A 26058-nucleotide genomic window follows, 5' to 3' on the forward strand; every position below is an offset into this window, starting at 1 on the left:
CGGGGTTATGGGATTCGATAGATAATAGGTTATTATTTACGTTGTTTATGATGACTAATATGTTGAGATGCTTTGTTGAGATAATGTTGAAACATTATTATGAATTGTTATATGATGAATGATAATATTTGTGTTGTTGTCCGCTGCGAAGTTTTAATAAAAATGAATAATATGTTTTATGTTGTGATGCGATAAGTGTTATGTTGTAAGAAATGTAAACTCTTCTACATGTTGTACTCTGATAATTAATTTAAATATGTCGTTTGGGTAGAAGGGTGTTACATTAGTGGTATCAGAGCATGGTCAGTCCAGTCGAGTCATAATGTGAGGTTTTCCCTGTTGGTCGATTAGTGTAAATGACACTGTCGATATTTAACGGTTGTGGTTGTGTTGTGCAGAGTATGGCTGGAGAAAATGACCGTGCGATTGCTAAGGCTTTGACGGCTATGGCGCAGGCTATGCAGGCGCAGCAGAATCCGCCGGTCGACGAGTTTAGGAATTTGGGAAGGTTTCTGAAGAATAACCCTCCTACATTCAAACGGCGCTATGATCCAGATGGTGCTCAGATTTGGATCAGCTATGTTATCTGAAGAGGCTGAAAACTGGTGGGATAACACTCGCCAGAGAATTGCAGTACCAGGTGCTGAGATGACTTGGGAAAGGTTCAAGACGGCCTTTCTGGAGAAATATTTTCCTGCTGATGTGCGATGTAAGAAGGAGATGGAATTTCTAGAACTGAAGCAGGGTAACATGTCTGTTGCTGATTACGCTTCGAAGTTTGAGGAGCTGGTGCAGTATTGTCCTCATTATAATAATGCTGATGCTGAGGAATCCAAGTGTGTCAAGTTTGAGAACGGGTTGCGTCCCGAGATCAAACAAGGCATTGGTTATCAGGAGATTCGTAGATTTCCTACACTGGTTAATAAGTGCAGGATATTTGATGAAGATAGCAAGGCTAGAACTGCTCATTACAAGAGTCTTAGTGAGAAGAAGAATAAGGATCGTGGTAGTCCTTATGCATCTCCAAATGGTAAAGGTAAGCAGAAAGTGGCAGATGAGAAGAAGCCAAGTGGGGGAGGATCTCCCATAGCTGGTAAATGTTTCAAGTGTGGCGAGCCAGGCCACCGTGCTGATAGCTGTACCAAGAAAGTGCTGAGATGTTTCCGATGCGGTCAGGCTGGACATAGAGTTACGGAATGTAAGGATGCTGGTCCGACATGTTTTAATTGCGGCGAGAAAGGTCATATCAGTTCGCAGTGCTCGAAACCGAAGAAGGCGGCTACTGCAGCTCATACTACTGGTAGGGTGTTTGCTCTGAGTGGGACTGAAGCTCCTAAAGAAGACAATCTGATTAAAGGTACTTGCTTGATTAATAATGTTGAGTTGCTTGCTATTGTTGACACTGGTGCTACTCATTCGTTTATTTCGTATGAGTGTGCGACCAGGATTGGTGTGATTATGTCGTCCCTAGGCGGAAGCATGGTGATAGATACTCCTGCTAATGGTTCGGTGAAAACTTCTGTTGTCTGTCGAGGTTGTCATTTGACGATCTTTGAGAGAGAGTTCGTGGTTGATTTGGTGTGCTTGCCCTTGCACCAAATTGATATTATTCTGGGAATGAATTGGCTAGAATTCTATGGCGTGTTTATCAACTGCTATAGGAAGACGGTGCGATTTTCTGAAATTGGTGAGAATGATGAGACAAGATTTCTATCTGCTAGGCAGGTGGGGGAATTTGTGAAAGATGAAGCTCAGATATTCGCTTTATTTGCGTCTCTGCAAGCGGATAAGAAAGTGGTGAGTGTAGATTTGCCTGTTGTCTGTGAATTTCAGGATGTGTTTCCGGAGGATGTAAGTGAATTACCTCCAGAACGTGAAGTCGAATTTGCCATTGACTTAGTACCAGGTACGAGTCCGGTGTCGATGTCTCCCTATAGAATGTCGGCAACTGAATTAGTTGAATTGAAGAAGCAACTTGAAGAATTGCTTGAGAAGAAGTTTGTGCGTCCAAGTGTTTCTCCTTGGGGTGCACCAGTATTGTTAGTGAAGAAGAAAGAAGGTACGATGAGGTTGTGTGTCGATTATCGGCAGTTGAATAAGGTGACTATCAAGAATCGGTATCCATTGCCGAGGATTGATGATTTGATGGACCAGTTGGTTGGAGCGCATGTTTTCAGTAAGATTGACTTGCGGTCGGGTTATCATCAGATCCGAGTGAAGTCAGATGATATTGCGAAGACTGCTTTCCGTACGAGGTATGGTCATTATGAATACACTGTGATGCCGTTCGGTGTGTCTAATGCTCCAGGTGTGTTTATGGAATATATGAATCGTATATTTCATCCGTACCTTGATAATTTTGTTGTGGTGTTCATAGATGATATATTGATATATTCTAAGACGGAAGAAGAGCATGCAGGACATCTGGGAATTGTTTTGCAGGTGTTAAGGGAAAAGAAATTATATGCAAAGTTATCTAAATGTGAGTTCTGGTTGAAGGAAGTAAGTTTCCTTGGCCATGTGATTTCGAGTGGTGGGATTTCTGTTGATCCTGCTAAAGTTGTTGCTGTATTACAGTGGGAGACTCCGAAGTCTGCTACTGAGATACGCAGTTTTCTGGGGTTAGCTGGTTATTATCGCAGATTTATTGAGGGCTTCTCTAAGTTGGCATTGCCGTTGACGCAGTTGACTAAGAAGGGTCAAGTGTATGTGTGGGATGCAGCTTGTGAAGCGAGTTTTGTTGAGTTGAAGAGGCGGTTGACCAGTGCTCCGGTGTTGATCTTGCCTAATCCTGGTGAGTCCTTCGTTGTTTATTGTGATGCTTCTTTGATGGGTCTTGGTGGTGTTTTGATGCAGAACGGTAAAGTTGTAGCTTATGCTTCTAGACAGTTGAAAGGTTATGAGAGGAATTATCCTACGCATGATCTAGAACTTGCAGCTGTTGTATTTGTGTTGAAAATGTGGAGGCATTATCTGTATGGTTCCAGATTCGAAGTGTTCAGTGATCACAAGAGTCTGAAGTATCTGTTTGATCAGAAAGAGTTAAATATGAGGCAGAGAAGGTGGTTAGAATTACTGAAGGATTTTGACTTTGAATTGAGTTATCATCCCGGTAAGGCTAATGTAGTTGCCGATGCGCTAAGTAGGAAGTCTCTACATATGTCTATGATGATGGTTCGGGAGCTTGAGTTAATTAAACAGTTCCGTGATATGAGTTTAGGTTGTGAAGTTTCCGCCAATAGTGTAAAGTTGGGTATGCTGAAGTTGACTAGTGGAATTCTGGAAGATATTCGGAATGGCCAGCAAGTTGATGTCACTCTAGTTGATCATATTACTATGGTTAACCAGGGTAATGGTGGTAATTTTGAGATTGATGAGAATGGCATCCTGCGATTTAAAGGTAGAGTTTGTGTTCCTGAGGTGTCTGAATTGAAAAAGAGTATTCTTGAAGAGGGCCATAGGAGTGGATTGAGTATCCATCCAGGTGCAACTAAAATGTATCAAGATTTGAAGAAGTTGTTTTGGTGGGCTGGTATGAAAAGAGATGTTGCTAAGTTTGTGTATGCCTGTTTGACTTGTCAGAAGTCAAAGATTGAACATCAGAAACCGGCAGGTATGATGCAACCTTTGAAGATTCCTGAATGGAAGTGGGATAGCATTTCCATGGATTTTGTGACGGGATTGCCGAGGACAGTGAAAGGTAATGATTCTATTTGGGTGATTGTGGATCGATTGACTAAGTCGGCGCATTTCTTGCCGATGAAGATTAATCACTCTTTAGAGAAGTTGGCAGAGTTGTATATTGAGGAGATAGTGAGGCTGCATGGTATTCCATCCAGTATTGTGTCTGATAGAGATCCCAGATTTACTTCTAGATTTTGGGAAAGTTTGCAGAAAGCGTTGGGAACTAAGTTGAGGTTGAGTTCAGCTTATCATCCTCAGACTGATGGTCAGACCGAAAGAACTATCCAATCCTTGGAGGATTTATTGAGAGCTTGTGTGTTGGAGCAGAGGGGTTCTTGGGATAGTTATTTGTCGTTGGTGGAGTTTACTTATAACAATAGTTTTCATGCTAGTATCAGTATGGCTCCATATGAAGCATTGTATGGTCGGAGGTGTAGAACTCCATTGTGTTGGTATGAATCAGGTGAGAGTGTTGTACTCGGACCTGAGATTGTACAGCAGACGACTGAAAGGATTAAGATGATTCAGGAGAAAATGAAGATTTCTCAGAGTCGTCAGAAGAGTTATCATGATAACAGGAGAAAGGCACTTGAGTTCCAAGAGGGAGATCATGTGTTCTTGAGAGTTACTCCGACGACAGGTGTGGGTAGAGCTTTAAAGTCTAAAAAGCTTACTCCGAGGTTTGTGGGTCCGTATCAGATTTTGAAGAGGGTTGGGGAAGTGGCGTATCGGATAGCTTTACCGCCGTCGCTTTCTAATCTGCATGATGTGTTTCATGTATCTCAGTTGAGAAAATATATTGCGGATCCTTCGCATGTTGTCCAGTTGGATGATATCCAGGTGAGGGATAATTTGACCGTTGAGGTGTTGCCAATTCGGATAGATGACCGAGAAGAGAAGACCCTGAGAGGTAAGAAGATTGCTCTAGTGAAAGTTGTTTGGGGAGGTCCAACTGGTGAGAGCTTGACTTGGGAGCGTGAAGATCAGATGAAGGAGTCGTATCCGGCTCTATTTGCTTGAGGTATGTTTTCGAGGACGAAAACTCTTTTAGTGGGGGAGAGTTGTAACACCCCGATTAAAATAAGAGAATTATTTAATTGAGTTAATATTATTTTATTAATTTAATTAAATAAAGTTGAATTATTGGATTATTATTATTATTATTATTATAGATATTATTTATTTTAATAATAATTAAATAAATAAAATAATTGGAATATGAAGAGTGGAAGGGTAAAAGTGGAAATTGGATAAAAGAGGCCAAAGTGAGAATTCAGTTTTTTCACGTGTTTTGTCTCAGAGTCAGAGAAAGGGGAGAAACGCTGAAGAGAAAGAGAAGGAAGAGGAGGAGGCCAAAGATTGCTCAGAGCTTCCTTCAATCCAAAGAGGTAAGGGGTCTGAACCTTATTAAACAATACTATGCTGAAAATGGTGAAATATTGTATGAACGAAATTGGGATTTTAGTCGAAGGAATTCGTAGAAATTATATGCAATGATGTTAGGATTGTGAAATCGAATAGGAGACTAATTGTACTAGATGATATGAGTGATTTTGTGCGAAATTTGGACTGTGGAAGGATGAATTTGGATAGATCTCGTAGTAGAGAAAGCCATTGCAGATCTGGAGATCTGGTTTCTGGTCATACGCGTATGGCACTAGGCAATACGCGTATGAGATGGCCTGGTACGCGTATGGCACTAGGCAATACGCGTATGGATGAGGAAGATGGAATTTTGAACGTGAAATGGTCTCTGGTGGTACGCGTATGGGGAAGTGATACGCGTAGCATACGCGTATGGGAATGGCCAATACGCGTATGGATTTGGTCAGGCGTGGGCAATACGCGTATGAGCATAGGCAATACGCATATGGGCAGACTTGTGGTCTTTCCTGGGCTGTTGTTGTGCAGTTTCGGTTGTTTAGGCTGAGCGAGGTAACTTAGCTGATGCATAGTATACGAGGGATCATTTCCCGTTGCTTTGAGTGGTATAGATATTAGTAGAGTGTGATAATACTGTGTTTGATTATGTGGCATGATGTGATATGCTTTTATGATAGAATGTGTTAATGATGGTGATAACATGACTATATGATGCTGTTGTTGCTATGTTGATTATGATGTATGCTTGGTGTGCATGCATTCATGTAAGGCCGATGCCTAGTGATGAACGGACTGAGTTCCAATGATGTTGTTGACTCCGGGCTTGTTGAGAGGCTTGGTTCCTTACGGGGAACTCGGATTCTATGGTGATGAATCTGGGAGTGGTGATCCTGTAGTTGGTCACAAAATGGGTATACCGAGTCGTGTTGAGTCATGCATGGGTGTGTGCATTGCATTTGATATGTTGTTTTGTTGATGTTCATGGGTATGTTGGTTATGATGATTATGATGAGCTGTGTTGGCATATGTGAAATATATTTATGTTTATATTTCTGTCGTTATATTATTATTTAATAATGTAATTCTCACCCCTTCTGCATGTGTTTATGTTCATCTATGATGAGCAATGTGCAGATAAAGAGGAATAGCTATTGTTGAGGTTTGAAGAATAAGTGTAGAGTTATTCTACGGAGTCGAGTCAAATGCTCTGGTCATGTGACACCGGGGTTATGGGATTCGATAGATAATAGGTTATTATTTACGTTGTTTATGATGACTAATATGTTGAGATGCTTTGTTGAGATAATGTTGAAACATTATTATGAATTGTTATATGATGAATGATAATATTTGTGTTGTTGTCCGCTGCGAAGTTTTAATAAAAATGAATAATATGTTTTATGTTGTGATGCGATAAGTGTTATGTTGTAAGAAATGTAAACTCTTCTACATGTTGTACTCTGATAATTAATTTAAATATGTCGTTTGGGTAGAAGGGTGTTACACCTTCTCGCCTTTTCAAAGTGATGAATGGAGTCTACCACAACACCATCCATAAGCTGAGAGGCCCTCTCCTTCATACCCTCGAGAATGTTATGGGCTTCCTCTAACGACTTCTTCAAGGCATCCACCTGTTCCTGTTGAACATGCGCTTCGGTGACCACTCCACCGACAAGCACCTTTAAATCATCCCCCGTTACCTTCATCTGATTCAACTCCACCCCGCCTTACTGGGTACGCTTATTCAAATTGGACACCCTGGATTGCATTCTCCCCAAAGTCTCGGCACGATTCTCTCTCGGTGCTTTTTGACCCAAAAGAACCTCACCAACTAGGTCTCTAACAAAGTTGACAATTGGGTGGGAGACACGACGCAAAACATTTGGTAATTGTCAGGGAAGTTCATTGGGACATAAAATAAACGATCGACGAAAGTCATGGCATCAAAAGTGGATTTATTCCATAAAGAGGGATCTAGGGGAGGTTGAGCGTTCACCAACCTCTCCTCCCCAACACCCGCTTCATGGTCTCCACTAGGAGCGAAGGAGCCCTCTTCTCGCCTATAAGCTTTGGGAATGCAAATCTCCGCCACCCGGGAGGTTTCACCTTGCGCCATCCTTAAAGTATCAGAGGGGCCATAAGAAAAAGATCACATCTCCCATTGCCCAACCATCTGCATTTTTACCAGGAGTTCTCGTCTTTTATCAAGAGGCACCACCATCATTTTGCCTCCACATGATAAACCATTAGAGCATGACCATACAAAGGGAACGCCGATAAAAAGTATTTACTCTTACCTAAGTACTCATCCACTCAATTGACATCTTCATGGTCCCGAGCAATAAAGATGATGCATTCTAGGGGGCAAAAGCACTCCAAAACTTGGATTACCTCACAATCCAAGGAAGGAAGGACACGTGAGTCCACCCTCATAGTGGACTTAGGATCAGGAGTCTAAGAAAATGGGAATAAGGTCTCACATCCCACACCCACCATAATGGGAGACGCATTGTCTATCCCTCTTATTCGAGTAAATTTGTCTTTTCAATCTTTGTAAGGACTGGCGGAAGTCTTTAAATAATGCACCCCGAAAAAGGGTGTAAAGACACCTAACCACTGCTAGGAAGAGACTCTGTTCGAAAAAAATACAAAAACACCCTAACAGATGGTGACATCCCTAGATGACGACACACTATATGAAAAGTCCTAAGTATTTCCTAAACATTTTGAGTAATCTAGGAAGGGGCCACATCGACAGGGGTTAAAAACTCTGTTCGAAAAAGGGGAAAAGAACCAAAAACCCCCAAATCATAAATAATGAGAGGGTGTAGGTAGAAGTAAAGCGAGGACGGGTCGTCAGAAGTGTCCATATCTTCTCTTTCATCTCTCGAATAATGCTCCATAAGCACATCCCTCTCTCGTCCCATGCTGGAAAAACTAATGTGATGGCAAAATTTGTTGATCATATCTGCGGTAGAATACAAGGAGGATATGTCTTGCACGTGGATAAAAGTCATTTTTCTCACCATAGTAGACAAAAGTAACCGTTCAAGAAGTAAAATGCAGATGTAGAAGGTCTTGGAAAATAAGGAAGAAAGAGCGAAACAATATTTCCAAAAATATATAGGAAGTCCAAAGAAACGAACTCACGTGTTTGCTCAATAAGCTAACTCCAGAAGCGGAAAAGTCTCCACGCCTAAGGGCTATGTCTAAATGCGAAAGACTGATTTGTATTCTTGATAAATACCATCATGAAGTGCATTAAATGCTACCCATGCCTCTTCTCCTCTAACGCTTAACATGGCCAAATTAATTAATGTTTGGTGTCTCGGAACTTCACTTCAAAATCGACATGTTTCCCCAAACCTATTAAACGCCAAAGTGACGTAGAAGCCCACGCGCCCGTATTTGCCCATTGAGGGACTCGTCTACTATTTCACTCGGACCGTCGAAGGACTAACTTGCGAGGTGGTGTCTCCTCACAACATCATCCTCGGCCGAAGGAATCATCAATAGAGCGGGGCGCACCTTCCGGGAAGAAGAATGATTTTAAAAACTTTAATATTTAACAGAAAATCCCTCATGTTTGATGGATTGAGTAATGTCATGTTTGGTAAAGTCCTAAATTAAGGTGCCCTCACCTAACAATTGGGCAGCCCGGGCAAAATTCAAAAGATCTTCCCATGCGGTCCACCCAAATATAGTGTTGAAAACTCCCTTGTTTTGCATCTTCAAATGTCACAACTCGATCCATTGAGTTCCCATGTGACTTTTTCTCTTCACTCTCTTTTTTGACTCTTACATCCATAGTCAATACTCTACATTAGCTAGTCAAACTCTCATGATATAACTTTACAATCCAAATGAATCTTCATATCCGACTTTCTAGTAAATAAAAAATCTATCTGAGAACATAATAAATATTTATAGAAATAATTTAAAAAATAACATTAATAATTTATTTATAATATAAAATAACCCATAATTTAATATATTTTCTCCTCAAAATGACAAAAAAAAATAGAATGAACAAAATATATTAACATTTTATAATTTTAAACTAAATTGAAGTTATATATAAATTTTTTTATAAATATGTGATGAATATAACTGAATCTTCTTAAAAGATCCATCCAAAATACAACAATTTGGCGCTTGTTGAGCAGGACCCAATTGTCGTACTAACATGCTAGATGTCATACCCCAAAATTTGCCCATTAATATTTCAAGACATTTTTCAAGGCATTCCGACTCATTTTTATGACACTGATCTTAAAGGAACAAAGGCCCAGCTCACGAATGGCCCAATCCAGAAAATGGCCCAAACTGGCCTGTTCGCTACACGCTCGCCTAGCGAACGTTACGTTCGCTACACGCTCGCCTAGCGAACGTTCGCTACGCGTTCGCTACCAGCTCGCCTAGCGAAGCTGACAGACAACAGAAAATTTCGGGCTTCATTCTGAGCCCATTAGGTCATGAAAAAGAGCATTATAAATACCAGCACTTCAGTAATGAAAGAGGGGGACGAAAAACAGAGGGAGACAGACGAAAACCCTGGCACAAAAACCCTGGAGGCTACTTTAGAAACCCTGAAGGCCGCTCCTCCGCTCCGAAGCTACCACCGCCCAACTCAATCCGGCTCGCCAATTCAAGGTTGCAATTCGATTGCAAACAGGTTTGCATTACTATTATCGCTTTATTTTCTTAATTTGCATGTGATACCGCTTTATGTTCTTAACTTGCATGTGATATTATAATTGAATTCATAAACATATTTGAGGTTTTGCATGTGAATTTAAGTGTGCCGGAATATTATGAATGCTGAACCATATAATTATGTGTTGGATGCCATAAGCCATGCCGCAGGTTGAAGTCATACTGTTCTGAAATTCAAAACCCGCAGCCGCTCGCTAGCACATCGCTAAGCGAGCATGTAGCGAGTATTCGCTAGGCCTTCGCTAGGCGAGGCAGAGGCGAACGAGATAGCCGTTGATATTTGTTATGTCCTATGCGTAACCTGATCTATTCTATGTTAATTATGCACTGTTTTGCCTGACATTCATGCTGCTGTGTTTTCTTTTGCGGTGTAATCCTCGATTGCACCCGGATTTGGTATGCTAACCCGTTTGTTGAATTTTGCAAAGGTTCATATGTCCCAGAAAAAAGATCGCCGTTTAGGTCTTCCACTTTATTTGTGGGATACCCTTGGGGAGACTCACCCTAAATTGCTTAATTAATTTTAATGTGGTAATTTTAATGTATTAATTTTAATGTATTAATTTTAATGTATTGATTTTAATGTGGAGATTCATCTTAAATCACCTAATTGACTTTAAAATATGGCCTTTAAATATGTGATCTTGGACCTCTCTTTGCTGCCCTACGGTATTACGGTATAATGGTCATGTCCCGCGAATGTAGGGATACACTTAGCAAAGACCCTTCGGTTAAATCATCATAAAATAAATCATGGTCCCTCGGACGTTGCCTTCGAAAATACAATTTTGTCCCTCGATGACCCTTCGGTGTAGCCTACGGTTAAATGATGATTGTCCCTTCGAATGCTAAGGTATCCTTACAACTGTTGCCTTCAATGACCAATCGATGACCCTACGATGATCCTTTTACATCCAAAGGATAAAACTACTTACTCCTCAATAGTAAGGACAGTTTTACCCTCATAAGGATAGGAAACGTTCATAACGACCTTAGGAAGGTATAACTCTCAATTACTGGATCATAACCTAAAACATTTTCCACCTCTCACACTTTGCAATTATTAGAAAATCACCACTTGGTATACATTCATACAAGAATCATTACCGAGTTATATTTTTCTAAACAACTTTCAAAACTAAACGAGATAACCACTTTGTATACATTCATACAAGAATCATTACAAAGTTAAATTCTCTTTTCAAAACCTTTTCTAAACCGCTTTCAAAATTAAACGAGATAAATACTTTGTATACATTCATACGAGAATCATTACAAAGTTAAACTCTCTTTTCAAACACTTTTTAAACAATTCACCAACACTTTTCAGACAAAAATATAAGTGATCCAGCAATTAAGAGCCCATGGTTAACCATGGATACAAAGGGTGCTAATACCTTCCTTTTGTATAATGTACCTCCCGAACCCAAAATCTAAATTAAGGTCTTTCCTGTTCTTTTCCACCTTTCCTTATTGGATAAAAGAAAAGTCGGTGGCGACTCTTGCTAACCGCGACATTGCGATAAAAAGCAAAACACCCCAAGTCAGTTCACCGTATGACAGAACTGGCGACTCTGCTGGGGAACCTTAAAAAGAGAGGTTACCTTAAAACAAGATCACTTATTTGAATTGTTTGATTTACTTTTAAGGGATTGCTTGGGTATCCTATGCTTGAGTGAAAGATCCTACACCCGGATCTAGTGTACCTTAGGTAAGTAGCAATAGATCATCGCGACTATCCGGCGTATACTGGAATGGTTAAAATGATGGCTACGGTTAATGTGACACTTTGGTTGTCCTGATGGTCCTCATGTTATTTGAGGAAAAATTTGGCTTCCGCGTGGTGTCATCAAAGCATTAACCAAACCTTTAGAACCCTAATTGACTCATCCTGGCCATTAGAAAGTAGTGAGCTAACTGACTTCGGTTCCGACTGGGGCTTGGTTGAGACTCGATACTACACTCCTTGAGATTGGACTTTAGGGAAGCTTCGGTCAACCACTTGGTGTTGCACTGAAGTGGACTTAAAGGAAAGTCAATGATTGGAGATCCTTTTAGAACCCGATTACTATTCTAGGACAGGTTGAACCAACCAAACTTCAGTGGGGAGGGTACTTACCTATGGAACTCATGCAAGCCTTAAAACCTAGGAATGATTGTTGTGTGACTCGTTTGTGCTTGTTATTTAACTTAACATCATAACATCATAACATCATAACATCATGGCATTGTACTAACCATTTCGAGGACTTAGGGATTTAACCTTGCCATGTTTTGTAAAAAAAAAAAAAAAAAAAAAAAAAAGAGTTTCCTTTTTTTTGGTTTACGTAAAGTTAAATTCCAAAAGTCCTTGAAAACATTTCATACATTGCATGGCATAACATAACATCGCATAACAGGTATTCTAAGGGATCAGTGTTCTCACGGTTTTCCTCCAAACAGAAAAATGGACCTCGAACAAATTGTCAGAGATCTCCAGGCTCAGAATGCTCAACTCCAGAAGATGATCTTGAACTTATCCAGGGGGCAGAAGGAACTGAAGGCTCTCTTGCTCGAGAAAAAGAAAGACCAGAAACTTGTGAGGCACATTAACCCGGGAAGGAGGCAGTTTACGAAGATCAATATGACTTTAGCACAAGCACTGCAGGGTATGCTAAAAGCAAATTTAATTACCCTCAGAGATCCTCCTGCAAAACCCAACACTACTTCTCCTCGTTATAATCCCAATGCCAGGTGTGCATATCACTCCGATAGCCCCGGGCATGATACAAACAATTGTTGGTCGTTGAGGAACAAAATTCAGGATATGATCGACGCCGGAGAATTTGAATTTGATCCGCCTGAGACTCCTAATGTCATCACTGCTCCTCTGCCTAATCAGGACGAGACTGTCAATGCTGTGGAAGATACTGATGACGATTATGACTTGGATAGCTGGATTTCCCCAACAATCGGTGACGGACCCGACAATTGGAAGGCTGAAGACACTATCCCGATTTCCTTTAGTCAAGAATAATTGTTATTGCTATTTTTGTGTTTCAAAAGCATTGTGTCTATACCCGGGGCATAATAGCTAATTTTAAGGGTTTGTCATTTTCATAAGCATATTCATATTCAATAAATCAATGGACTTTTTGCATTCAAATATTGCGCTCTTTATCTTTCCTGTCATTTTTCAAACAAGCTATGTTTTCTTGCACACACTCACGTAACAAATTGCAGATCCATAGCCACTCTGGATCCTGTTGATAATAATTCTGCTACTGTTCATTATGACTTTGAGAATCCGATCTACCAAGCTGAGGATGGAAGCGAGGAAGATTGTAAAGTCCCTAGAGAACTTGCCAGACTGGTACTACAAAAGACTATACAGCCGCAGGAGGAATCAATTGAAATTGTAAATCTGGGTACTGAAATAAACAAGAGAGAAGTCAGAGGTTTCTTGGGGCACTCGAATTACATTGCCCGATTCATTCCACACTTGACTGCTACCTGCAAACCCATCTTCAAATTACTAAAAAGGAAAAATCAAGAGATGGTATGGAATGATGAATAACAAAATCAGGAAATATCTCCAAGAACCTCCAGTTCCGATGCCACCAGTTGAAGGAAGACCTTTAATTATGTATTTGGCAGTGTTAGAAAATTCAATAGGGTGTGCTGGGGCAACATGACGAGTCTGGTCGAAAAGAGCATGTCATACACTGCCTTAGCAAAAGGTACCGACTGTGAAACAAGATACTCACAGCTCGAGAAAGCTTGTTGCGCTTTGGCTTGGGCTGCTCGCCGACTAAGACAGTATATGTTGAATCATACCACTTTATTGATTTCTAAGATGGATCTTATCAAATATACATTCGAGAAACCTGCTGTCTCCCGAAAGAGTTATCACTGATAATGGTACTAAACTGAACTCTGCATGCAGTTCAAAATAAAACACCATAACTCTTCTCCGTACCGGCCAAAGACGAACGACGCCGTGGAGGCTGCTAACAATATCAAGAATATAACAGTAACATACAAAGACTGGTATGAGATGTTACCTTTTGCTCTTCATGGTTACCGCACTTCGACAGGGGCAACTCCGTTCTCTTTAGTCTATGGAATGGAAGCCATCTTACCAGTGGAAGTTCAGATTCCCTCTCTAAGAATCATGAAAGAGGCGGGCTTAGATGAAGAGGAACGGATTCAGACTCGACTCGATCAGATAAATTTGATTGAAGAGACTCGCGGCTGTTTGTCATAGGCAGATATATCAGAAACGCATGACCCAGGCATTTAACAAAAGAGTCAAGAGACAGGTATATCAAATTGGCGACTTGGCAATAAAGCGTATCATTCTACCACAAGGTGATCCCAGGGGAAAATGGACTCCCACATACGAAGGGCCACTTGTAGTTAGGAAGGTATTCTCTGGTGGAGCCATGATACTTGCTACAATGGACGGCGAAGATTTCCCGCATCCTGTGAACGCGGACATAGTCAAAAAATACTACGCATAAAAGAGACCCGCTAGGTCGACGTACCTAGGCAAAAGTAAGGGCATCCCGGCAAACCAAAAGGGTTCGGGCAAAAATTAGGGATAAACATATAAAGACGTACACCCGGCAAGTCGAAAACCTGAAAAGGCGGCGTGAGCAAAAAAGGGTATCCCGGTGGACTGAAAACCTGAAAAGGCGGTCCAGGCAAAAATTAGGGATTAAAGCGTATGACTATGCCCCGTTCTCTGTCAGCTTCACCCAAGTTTCAAGGGGCGGAACAAGCCAATCACTTTCATCCGACAGCAGGAGATGAGAGGCTTGAAGACATAATGACAGTAGTGGAATTAAAATCAACAGGACTTTTTCTGCATAGCTTTCTCTTTGTTTTCTTGACGATTTCCTCTTACTAGGATTTCTGTCTTCCTTGTACACAAATTGCCTGTTTATAGGCCCTCTTTCAAAATCAATACAATTTCATTTCCAAAAAGATGCTGTTGTTTTACTTTCTCTGTTTTGTTTGCATAAACGTCCATTGATTTAACTTGAATTGATATATGCATTTGAATATGATCAATGTTTATCAAAATACATGCATAAAATAACAATGACAATTACTAAAGGACTTCAGGATCGAGGAGAAGGTCTAATCATGCTTTCCAATGAATCCGTTGCTAATCCTATTCCCCAGCAAAGCCAGTCATTCCCAGAAGAGAGTGGCATTACTAGACAAATGGGTCATCTCTTCCACCCCCAGCCGGGCTTCTGTTGAACATTTCTACCGTCAGACAGAAATCAAGCATCTCCGGCTAAGAAAGGGTCATCGATACCAGTACATCCCAACCAGAAGACTGAGATTTATTTCCCCCAGTAGAGTCCCCTGGAAGAACGTTTCAGACACATAGTGCATTCATTACATCATTTCACATCACATACCTACATACAATTTTCATTCCGCATCATATACATTACATCATTTCATAACATATACATGTATACAATGCTCTCATTTATTCCAGACACATAATTCATTCATTACATCATTTCACAGCACACGCATGCATACAACATTTGCATCTCATGCATCATGACATGGCATGAAGCTAACTTTATTTTTCAGGTCAATTATCCTCCTGACATAGTCAAAACAAAGGTCCATTTAGACAGCCATCTTTATCAATTACATTCAAGATGCAACTATATCCCTCAGATACTGCCTAGCGTACGGTACATTCCGAGGTGTGGTCTAGCGTACGACTACTTTCTTCTTCAGATACATCTTTCAGATATACTCCATGTCAACATTCATTCAGACATCCTCCTAACGATGGCATCTATAAACCCATCCCAGACATTTATTGCAAATACAACATATACAAATACTATCAGATATAGCCTAGCGTACGGTTCACTCTGATTCAGCTCAACATATGACTCTTTCAACTCAGATGCGATCTAGCGTATGATCCATTCTGACCTTCAACAACTCAGATGCGATCTAACGTACGATCCATTCTGACCTTCAACAACTCAGATGCGATCTAGCGTACGATCCATTCTGACCTTCAACAACTCAGATGCGATCTAACGTACGATCCATTCTGACCTTCAACAACTCAGATGCGATCTAACGTACGATCCGTTCTGACCTTCAACAACTCAAATACGGTCTAATGTACGACCAAGTTAGACCTTACATTTCTGAAGCGTAGTCTAGCGTACGACTACCCCTTTCAGCATCAGATTCAGCCTAACGGACGGCTCATTCCAGGCCTCAAATACAGTCTAATGTACGACCAAGTTAGACCTTCAACCACTCAAATACAGTCTAATGTACGACCAAGTTAGACCTGCAAGTCCTCAGATTCTGCTCAGTGACAGTCTAATGTACGACCAAGTTAGACCTGCAAGTCCTCAGATTCTGCTCAGTGACAGTCTAATGTACGACCAAGTTAGACCTTCAAGTCCTCAGATTCTGCTCAGTGACAGTCTAATGTACGACCAAGTTAGACCTTCAAGTCCTCAGATTCTGCTCAGCTACAGTCTAATGTACGACCAAGTTAGACCTTCTAGTCATCAAATACAGTCTAATGTACGACCAAGTTAGACCTTCCAGTCATCAAATACAGTCTAATGTACGACCAAGTTAGACCTTCCAGTCATCAAATACAGTCTAATGTACGACCAAGTTAGACCTTCCAGTCATCGAATACAGTCTAATGTACGACCAAGTTAGACCTTCCAGTCATCGAATACAGTCTAATGTACGACCAAGTTAGACCTTCCAGTCATCGAATACAGTCTAATGTACGACCAAGTTAGACCTTCAAGTCAGATTCTACAAATACAGTCTAATGTACGACCAAGTTAGACCTTCCAGTCATCGAATACAGTCTAATGTACGACCAAGTTAGACCAGATGCTGCTCGAATACAGTCTAATGTACGACCAAGTTAGACCAGATGTTGCTCGAATACAGTCTAATGTGCGACCAAGTTAGACCAGATGCTACTCGAATACAGTCTAATGTACGACCAAGTTAGACCAGATGCTGCTCAAATACAGTCTAATGTACGACCAAGTTAGACCAGATGTTGCTGAAATACAGTCTAATGTACGACCAAGTTAGACCTTCATCTCCTCAGATGCTACCTAGTGACAGATACGGTTTAATGTACGACCCAGTTAGACCTTCATCTGCTCAAATGCTACCTAGTGACAGGTACATTTCTGAATTGTAGTCTAGCGTACGACTACCCCCTTCTATCATCAAATTCAGCCTAATGGACGGCTCATTCTGCTCAGATACGGTTTAATGTACGACCCAGTTAGACCTTCATCTGCTCAGATGCTACCTAGTGTACGGTACATTTCGGAAGTGTAGTCTAGCGTACGACTACCCCCTTTCATCATCAGACACAGCCTAACGGACGACTCATCCTGCAACTCCAATACGGTCTAGCATAAGACCCATTTGGATCTTCAACTCAGATACGATCTAGCATACGATCCGGTCTGATCTTCCATCCCCAGCGAAATCGCCCGCTTAATGGAGGTTTCGTTCCGCAACTCAGAGACGATCTAGCGTACGATCCATTCTGATCTTTCATCCTCAGCGAAGTCATCCGCCCAATGAACAACTCACTTTGGTATTCAGATGCGGTCCAGCGTATGATCCATTCTGATCCCTTATCCCCAGCAGCGTATAACACACTCTGACTCCCCAGCGAAGTCGATAGCATAATGGATGACTCACTATCCGGTCTACCGTATGACCCGGTATGACACCCATGTCTTCAGATATCGTCTAACGTACGACACAATCTGAAGCTCTCATCATCAAACTTCCTATCTCCATCAAGACAAATTGACAAGTGCAAATTTTTGGGGCATTCTAAGTGTTCAATAATCTTTCACCTCCAGACCACGAACGGCATACTTGCCATCCCAACTCTCTCGGTTCAAGAATATTGAACAGGGGCAGCTGTCATACCCCAAAATTTGCCCATTAATATTTCAAGACATTTTTCAAGGCATTCCGACTCATTTTTATGACACTGATCTTAAAGGAACAAAGGCCCAGCTCACGAATGGCCCAATCCAGAAAATGGCCCAAACTGGCCTGTTCGCTACACGCTCGCCTAGCGAACGTTACGTTCGCTACACGCTCGCCTAGCGAACGTTCGCTACGCGTTCGCTACCAGCTCGCCTAGCGAAGTTGACAGACAACAGAAAATTTCGGGCTTCATTCTGAGCCCATTAGGTCATGAAAAAGAGCATTATAAATACCAGCACTTCAGTAATGAAAGAGGGGGACGAAAAACAGAGGGAGACAGACGAAAACCCTGGCACAAAAACCCTGGAGGCTACTTTAGAAACCCTGAAGGCCGCTCCTCCGCTCCGAAGCTACCACCGCCCAACTCAATCCGGCTCGCCAATTCAAGGTTGCAATTCGATTGCAAACAGGTTTGCATTACTATTATCGCTTTATTTTCTTAATTTGCATGTGATACCGCTTTATGTTCTTAACTTGCATGTGATATTATAATTGAATTCATAAACATATTTGAGGTTTTGCATGTGAATTTAAGTGTGCCTGAATATTATGAATGCTGAACCATATAATTATGTGTTGGATGCCATAAGCCATGCCGCAGGTTGAAGTCATACTGTTCTGAAATTCAAAACCCGCAGCCGCTCGCTAGCACATCGCTAAGCGAGCATGTAGCGAGTATTCGCTAGGCCTTCGCTAGGCGAGGCAGAGGCGAACGGGACAACCGTTGATATTTGTTATGTCCTATGCGTAACCTGATCTATTCTATGTTAATTATGCACTGTTTTGCCTGACATTCATGCTGCTGTGTTTTCTTTTGCGGTGTAATCCTCGATTGCACCCGGATTTGGTATGCTAACCCGTTTGTTGAATTTTGCAAAGGTTCATATGTCCCAGAAAAAAGATCGCCGTTTAGGTCTTCCACTTTATTTGTGGGATACCCTTGGGGAGACTCACCCTAAATTGCTTAATTAATTTTAATGTGTTAATTTTAATGTATTAATTTTAATGTATTAATTTTAATGTATTGATTTTAATGTGGAGATTCATCTTAAATCACCTAATTGACTTTAAAATATGGCCTTTAAATATGTGATCTTGGACCTCTCTTTGCTGCCCTACGGTATTACGGTATAATGGTCATGTCCCGCGAATGTAGGGATACACTTAGCAAAGACCCTTCGGTTAAATCATCATAAAATAAATCATGGTCCCTCGAACGTTGCCTTCGAAAATACAATTTTGTCCCTCGATGACCCTTCGGTGTAGCCTACGGTTAAATGATGATTGTCCCTTCGAATGCTAAGGTATCCTTACAACTGTTGCCTTCAATGACCAATCGATGACCCTACGATGACCCTTTTACATCCAAAGGATAAAACTACTTACTCCTCAATAGTAAGGACAGTTTTACCCTCATAAGGATAGGAAACGTTCATAACGACCTTAGGAAGGTATAACTCTCAATTACTGGATCATAACCTAAAACATTTTCCACCTCTCACACTTTGCAATTATTAGAAAATCACCACTTGGTATACATTCATACAAGAATCATTACCGAGTTATATTTTTCTAAACAACTTTCAAAACTAAACGAGATAACCACTTTGTATACATTCATACAAGAATCATTACAAAGTTAAATTCTCTTTTCAAAACCTTTTCTAAACCGCTTTCAAAATTAAACGAGATAAATACTTTGTATACATTCATACGAGAATCATTACAAAGTTAAACTCTCTTTTCAAACACTTTTTAAACAATTCACCAACACTTTTCAGACAAAAATATAAGTGATCCAGCAATTAAGAGCCATGGGTAACCATGGATACAAAGGGTGCTAATACCTTCCCTTTGTATAATGTACCTCCCGAACCCAAAATCTAAATTAAGGTCTTTCCTGTTCTTTTCCACCTTTCCTTATTGGATAAAAGAAAAGTCGGTGGCGACTCTTGCTAACCGCGACATTGCGATAAAAAGCAAAACACCCCAAGTCAGTTCACCGTATGACACTAGAGTATCGTACCTATCATGTGTCCTTTTTACAGCTTAAGCAAGCTAGACCAATCTTGAATATCTGAACACTTATCCATGTTGTTTTTCTAAATGCAGTCAATCCAAAGAGCTCATCCAATAGGAACTACACGAGATCTCTTTGAGAACGGTTCAAAACACTTGAGTACTCTAAAACATAAGAAGAATCATAACTAATTGGCATAAGAGACGTGTCAATCATTCCTAGTAAATTCTACCTCTTATGAGAAAGACATTTAGCGCACCTATTCCCAAGAACAATAACGTCCAATTAAAGGGTTCCATGTCAACGGATTCTGTGGCCGAGTAAAAATACATGTCACAACCCCTCGCCTTGCAGTGCAGAAACAAAGGTCGAGGGGCAACTGTTTTAGGCCGTCCACAAGGCCCAAAGAATGAAAAACTCAATAACAAAGCAACAAAGCATTGAGGGCAGAACAATTAGACTATTTTCTCCCACTAAGTAGGAAATCCTCGTGCAAGTGCCCTGCTAACCCTCAAGGTCAATTTGACGATTTACCGCAATCTAGACCTTGCCCCACGCGTTTAGTTGCCAATCATTTATCATATTTAAATAAGGAAAACGTATCATTTCTCAGGTATTCAAATTCTCTCTCATTCAAACACCATTTTCACTCACAAACTGACTTGAGCATTGGAGTGCTAACTTTCCAAGTCAGCCTCTCCACCGCATCGAAAGCTCAAAACCACCACAAAAAACTCTACATCATCACTTTCCGATCAACTATAGTTTCACTACTGAACAAGAAGTAAAAGAAGCATTGAAAAAAAATTAATCATAGTTTTGATATTTTTTTAGAAAGGAGAAATAATATATATATTAATAATATAGGGTGAAAATCCCAAACCTAATACAAATGAGCAGACAGTTGGCACAAGATGTACCAAAAGGTACATCAAAGAAACCAACCAAATACAAATATAAGAAGAAAATGCTACAAGGCCATAAATAAACAAGCCACCATAAGCCAACACCAGAAAAACTGTCCTATAAAAACCGCATCCTGATAAAGGATTAAGCTTGATCTCAAGCTAGTTGGACCATCGATGTCGAATCAAAGATCACCAAGGGAAGAATGAAAAAAACACAAACTCTCAACCAGGTCAAAATCTCAATTCTCTATTGATCAATCCAAAGGATATGATTCTAAAGACATTATGTGAAAATGCAAGAGTTCTCCTTTAATCTACCCAAACACTATTTCCAAACTAAAAACACATTTATCTCTTCCACATCTTTCATATTTGTTAAAGAACCAAAAAACACAATCTCATTACGTGCCCTCTAAATGGTCCAAACCGCAACATACCATAGTACGACGAGATATCATATCTTTCATTAAATAAGTTGTAGAAATACGTATTCCACCTATCCTTTATATCTTTTTCCTGAACCAAGACTTTGCCTCCTTCATCTTTAATACACTTCATTTGATCCAAATCTTTTGTCTTTCTTTCTCTTTCCTTTACAAACCTATATATAGATTTCTCTCTCCCATTAGTTCCTAAAGATTGATATAACACATCAAAAACTTGAATTCTTACTTCACTCAGCACCTTCTTAGTCTCTTTCTTATACTTTTCTCAAGTTTCGACATTGTTACTCCTACACCATTCTTTAAAACAACCATTTCTTAAATTTAACTTTACTCTAAATACTTTCATTACACCACCGTGAGTATTTACTCATGAGTTCAAAACCTCTTAATTCTCCAAAGGTCTCTTTAGCTATTTTTATAATCTATTTAGTAATATTATTTTACATATCATTTGCACTTTTCGTGGTTGTCTGAGTCCCCCTTCCAATATCTTGTGTTGGAACTCCCTTATTTTGCACCTTTCAAATGTCACCGCTTAATCCATGAAGCTTCTGTGTGACTTCTTCTATTCACTCTCTTTTTGACTTTTACATTCATGATCAATACTCTATGTTAGATAATTAAGCTCTCTCATGATATAACTTTACAACTTAAATAAATCTTCATATCCGATTTTCTAATAAAAAAATGTAACTCAAGAACATAATAAATATTTATATAAAAAAAAGACATTAATGATTTATTCATAATATAAAATAGAGAAAAAAGAATATGCACTCACAATATAAAATAATTTTACACTGTGAATCGATTACCACCATGGGTTTTGTCAAGTCATACTGATATTTTTAAATTAATCATATGACATGGACATATGATGAATTCCTATAAATGACAAAGTAAAACTATTTTACACTGTCAGTGCATAATGTTTAATATTTATAAAATAGCTCATAATTTAATATATTTTCTATAAAAAAACAGAATGAATAAATTATATTTACATTTTATAATTTTAAACTAAATTGAAGTTATTTATAAAAAATTATTAATATGTGATGAATTTTATAAAAAATATACTGTATTAGGAAAAAAATTAAAAACAAAATTTGTCTTTATTTAGTACAGATAATATAGTCCAATCTAAGTCTCTAACTGCAAATGAATGAGTGAATAGGCTGCCAACATTTATATTTTTGAATTTTTTAAACTGACACCCATAAAAGCGAAGGGATTGCATTTTCAAAGTCTTTGACTTCAATAGTAACGCTTAATCTTCACCTCAGATACCGAGTCCGATCAAACTTTGATTTTAAAAATTGTCATTTAATGAAACCAGCACTCTTTAAAAAATTTAAATAAGAATAAAGTATTACAATTTTGAATATACTAATTTTATTACTAAAACTTTTTGTTTTAGGTTTTTTAAAAAGAGTCCTTACCTATTTGTTCGCATTTGCTAGTTTTATAAATATTTGTTTTTTTAACAAATTAGTATGAATATTACTTCATCCTAAATTAAATAACATTTTGATAATTTTATTTAGTTTAAAGTGTATTTAATTTAATTTTAAAATAATATATTATATAAATGATTACTTAGTAGTGTCAATCATTAAATGAATAGAAAAAATATAATTTCTATTAAAAATAAAAATAAAAGTTAATATAAAAAGACAATTAATATTATATTAATAATATAAAACAACTTATAATTTATAACAAATATATAAAAATAACTTTTAATTAAGACAGAAAAATATATTTTAATTTTATTTTTATTCTTTAATTATCATGTGAAATCATCAAATACTGGTAGTTACATGATTTTATGTTTCTGGTAAAATAGTTACTAGTACTAGTCTATATTTACTCCATTTGTAATGAAAAAGCAAAGAAACAATAACTTTCTTTAATCAAATACAGATAGAGTATACTAGAGTAATTAATAACCTTGTGTAGTGTTTAATTAATGACCCTGTTAAAGTAATGAGTGCATAAGTCTAAGGTAAAAAAACCAACCCTACAGAGAAAATGACCCCATGAAATTGTTATCTTGTGCACCCGATTCAAAATCAATCAAGCAAATTTCAACGGTTTGATCAAGATTTTTTGTTTTCAACATTTATGGACTTTGTTCTTTCACGAGGGCTTATACTAGAACAGACACAAACCACATTCACATGTGTAATTCCAAAATCATCAAAAGGGTATAAATGTATTTTCGCCATAGCCATACGGTAGTAAAATCCATTTATTATGGCGCCATGTCGCTTCCACTTCTTCTCTCCTCTTTCTCCTCTCATTCATTCTTCTCTGTCGTACGACTTTCACAACAGCGCAGCATTATGAAACTGAAACCCCATTTGTCACTACAAACAAATCCTCAACCTCCCCAAAAAAGTTCTTCTCTTTCTTAAAAATAATCCTAAGCTCTTGTTTTTTTTCTTTGTTCTTATTCTTTTCTCATGGCTGGTGGTTGGGTCAAATCATTGCATTGCAAATCTAAAGCTTTTGAAGATGTTTACAATCCAAACACAAAAAACAGAATACACAATACAAGTTGTAAAATGAGTGTTCAAAACATCAAAGATGTTGTGGTTGAAACAGCAAAACAAAAACCCAAACAAAAACCCAATCCCAAAAAACCGCTTCAAAAACATCATAGTTCAAGATATCCAACACCTTCCACCAAACCCGATTTCGAATCCACCATGAACCGTTCACGTAGCACAAACGCAAACGCAACCGCAACCGCAACCACAACAACCACCACCAACCGCCACCATCCGGTGCCGGACCCGCGGTTATCGTCTCTCACAGAGCTTACAGAAGGACATCCTTCACGCAACGTGGTGGAGATAATCTTTCATACAAGCTGGGGACCGAAGCCGTTTTCGGGTCAGGTTGAGATGATTTTTAAGGTTCACAACGGTTCGCGAACGGTTTCGCGGTTCGAGGAGTATCGTGAAGCGGTGAAAACCCGGTCCGGTTCGGTTAACACGGATTCGGAGGATAATCATGAGGAGAATGCGCGGTGTGTTGCGGATGGGAATGAAGTGATGAGGTTTCATTGTTTGGGACCCACTTCTAGCGGTGGTCCCTATGGTGGAGCTAGTGTGGGGTTGTTTCCAGGTGGGAAAGGTACGGCGATCTGCACATTTTCTGGCAGCAGTGGGGCGCATGAGAGCTCTGGTTGTGGTAGGGGAAGAAGGGCTATGCTGGTTTGTCGGGTTATAGCGGGTCGGGTTTCGAAGCAAGTCGGGTTTATGGACTCGTTGTTGGATGGACGAGTTGGGTTCGACTCGGTGAGTGGGGACAATGGCGAGTTATTAGTTTTTGACTCACGTGCTGTATTACCTTGTTTTCTTATTATTTATAAATTGTAAAAAAAAAATCTTGTTTACTGTTCTTACTTTTGAATTTTAATATTTGATTTTAGTAGTTTTAGTTTTTTTAGGAAAATACTTTTTTCCTTGTTTATTTTTGTTTGGGATGTACTTATTTGATTGTTGAGATGAGGTGTTTCAAAACAGGTTCTTTCCATTTCAACACTTTCCATCTTCTTTTCACCAGAATGTTTTCATTTTAAATTCTTCAACTTTTTTATATACTCATTTCATTCTTTATTATAATCAAAATTCTACATTTTTTATGTATTCGCTAGATATATGTATTATTTATTAAATATTAAAATAAATTATTACTTATAATAAAAAATTGGAGAAAGTACTTTTTTTATAACTAGTTTGGAACGTCCTAGGTTTCGTGATGCTTGTTTCTCATATTTAGACATTTATAAATTAAACTTTATTTAGACATCGTTCTATTTGATAAGACTTTATTTAAGTTGATAATGTATGTGTTATAATTTATATTTTTTCAAATATGTTTAAGACTTTATAGTTTACTTTTATTGATTCATAGTAACTTTTTAATAACTTAATTTAAATAAGTTATATTTTAAATAATTTATAGCAATTTTATTTCTATTATTTTAATTGAAAAAAATTAATTCAAAAGCTATAGATTTAATCAGCTAGCATATATCAGCCATCGACTAACTTAAAAAGTTTTAGCGTTAAGTTTACATGCTAAGAGCCTTTTTTTTCTTCTTCTTCTCATACAGAGCATATATTAGTGTTTAGACTCTAAAAATGTCGCAATCGATAAATAGATCATTTTAAGATAGTTGATGATTTCTAAGATGAGGGATAATCAAGCGAACACAAACATAATCGTTCAAGAGCCAACACAATTTTTTCCCCAATCTATTATAGTTTAGTGTGGTAGTCAAGAATTTAAACTTAGTCAAAAGTATTTTAAAACTCAATAATTAAGGTTTATGGCCATGTTCTATATTTGTAGCTTCACGAATTGAAGAAGGGGGCGTATGATGGAACCATCAGCCAAGGGCGTTGCACACTTGTTTACAAGGTTAACAAGTACTTTTGAAGAACTAATCGCGCTCTTGGAACATAGAATTTTTAAGAAAGATGAGAGAAGAAGAATAAGAAGAGAGAAAAAAAAATAGAAATTGAATTGTAAGGAGAAATATTATTGAGTGGAGTTGTTAGGATTTACATCATACAATCCTTTTATATATGCAATTAAAGCCCAAACTCAAAATTATACAAATCGACTCAACTCAAGCTCAAAACATACACAATGCAAAGTATAAAATTACAAGTTACATTTCGACATAACAACTATATGTTGTATTCGACTCAGTCAAATACAACTAACTCTTACACCTTGACTAACTACTTCGACATAATCGAATGCTAGCTTTCGTCAAAACATCGAATTACAAATTCTAACACACTTCTAATTCATGTTCTTGAGACTTCTCATTCCGATGCTTCTC

General features: G+C 38.8%; 1 protein-coding gene across 1 annotated transcript; it reads left to right on the plus strand.

Moving 5' to 3' along the window:
• The first annotated feature begins 23439 nt into the window (after positions 1-23439).
• LOC127120641 (uncharacterized) lies at positions 23440-24743 on the plus strand. Its single transcript, XM_051051146.1, has one exon. It carries the CDS (start codon positions 23660-23662, stop codon positions 24578-24580), a length of 921 nt encoding a protein of 306 aa, XP_050907103.1. The 5' UTR covers positions 23440-23659; the 3' UTR covers positions 24581-24743.
• Positions 24744-26058: the final 1315 nt, after the last annotated feature.

Source organism: Lathyrus oleraceus, chromosome 2 (assembly GCF_024323335.1).
Source record: "Lathyrus oleraceus cultivar Zhongwan6 chromosome 2, CAAS_Psat_ZW6_1.0, whole genome shotgun sequence".
Classification (NCBI taxonomy): domain Eukaryota; kingdom Viridiplantae; phylum Streptophyta; class Magnoliopsida; order Fabales; family Fabaceae; genus Lathyrus; species Lathyrus oleraceus.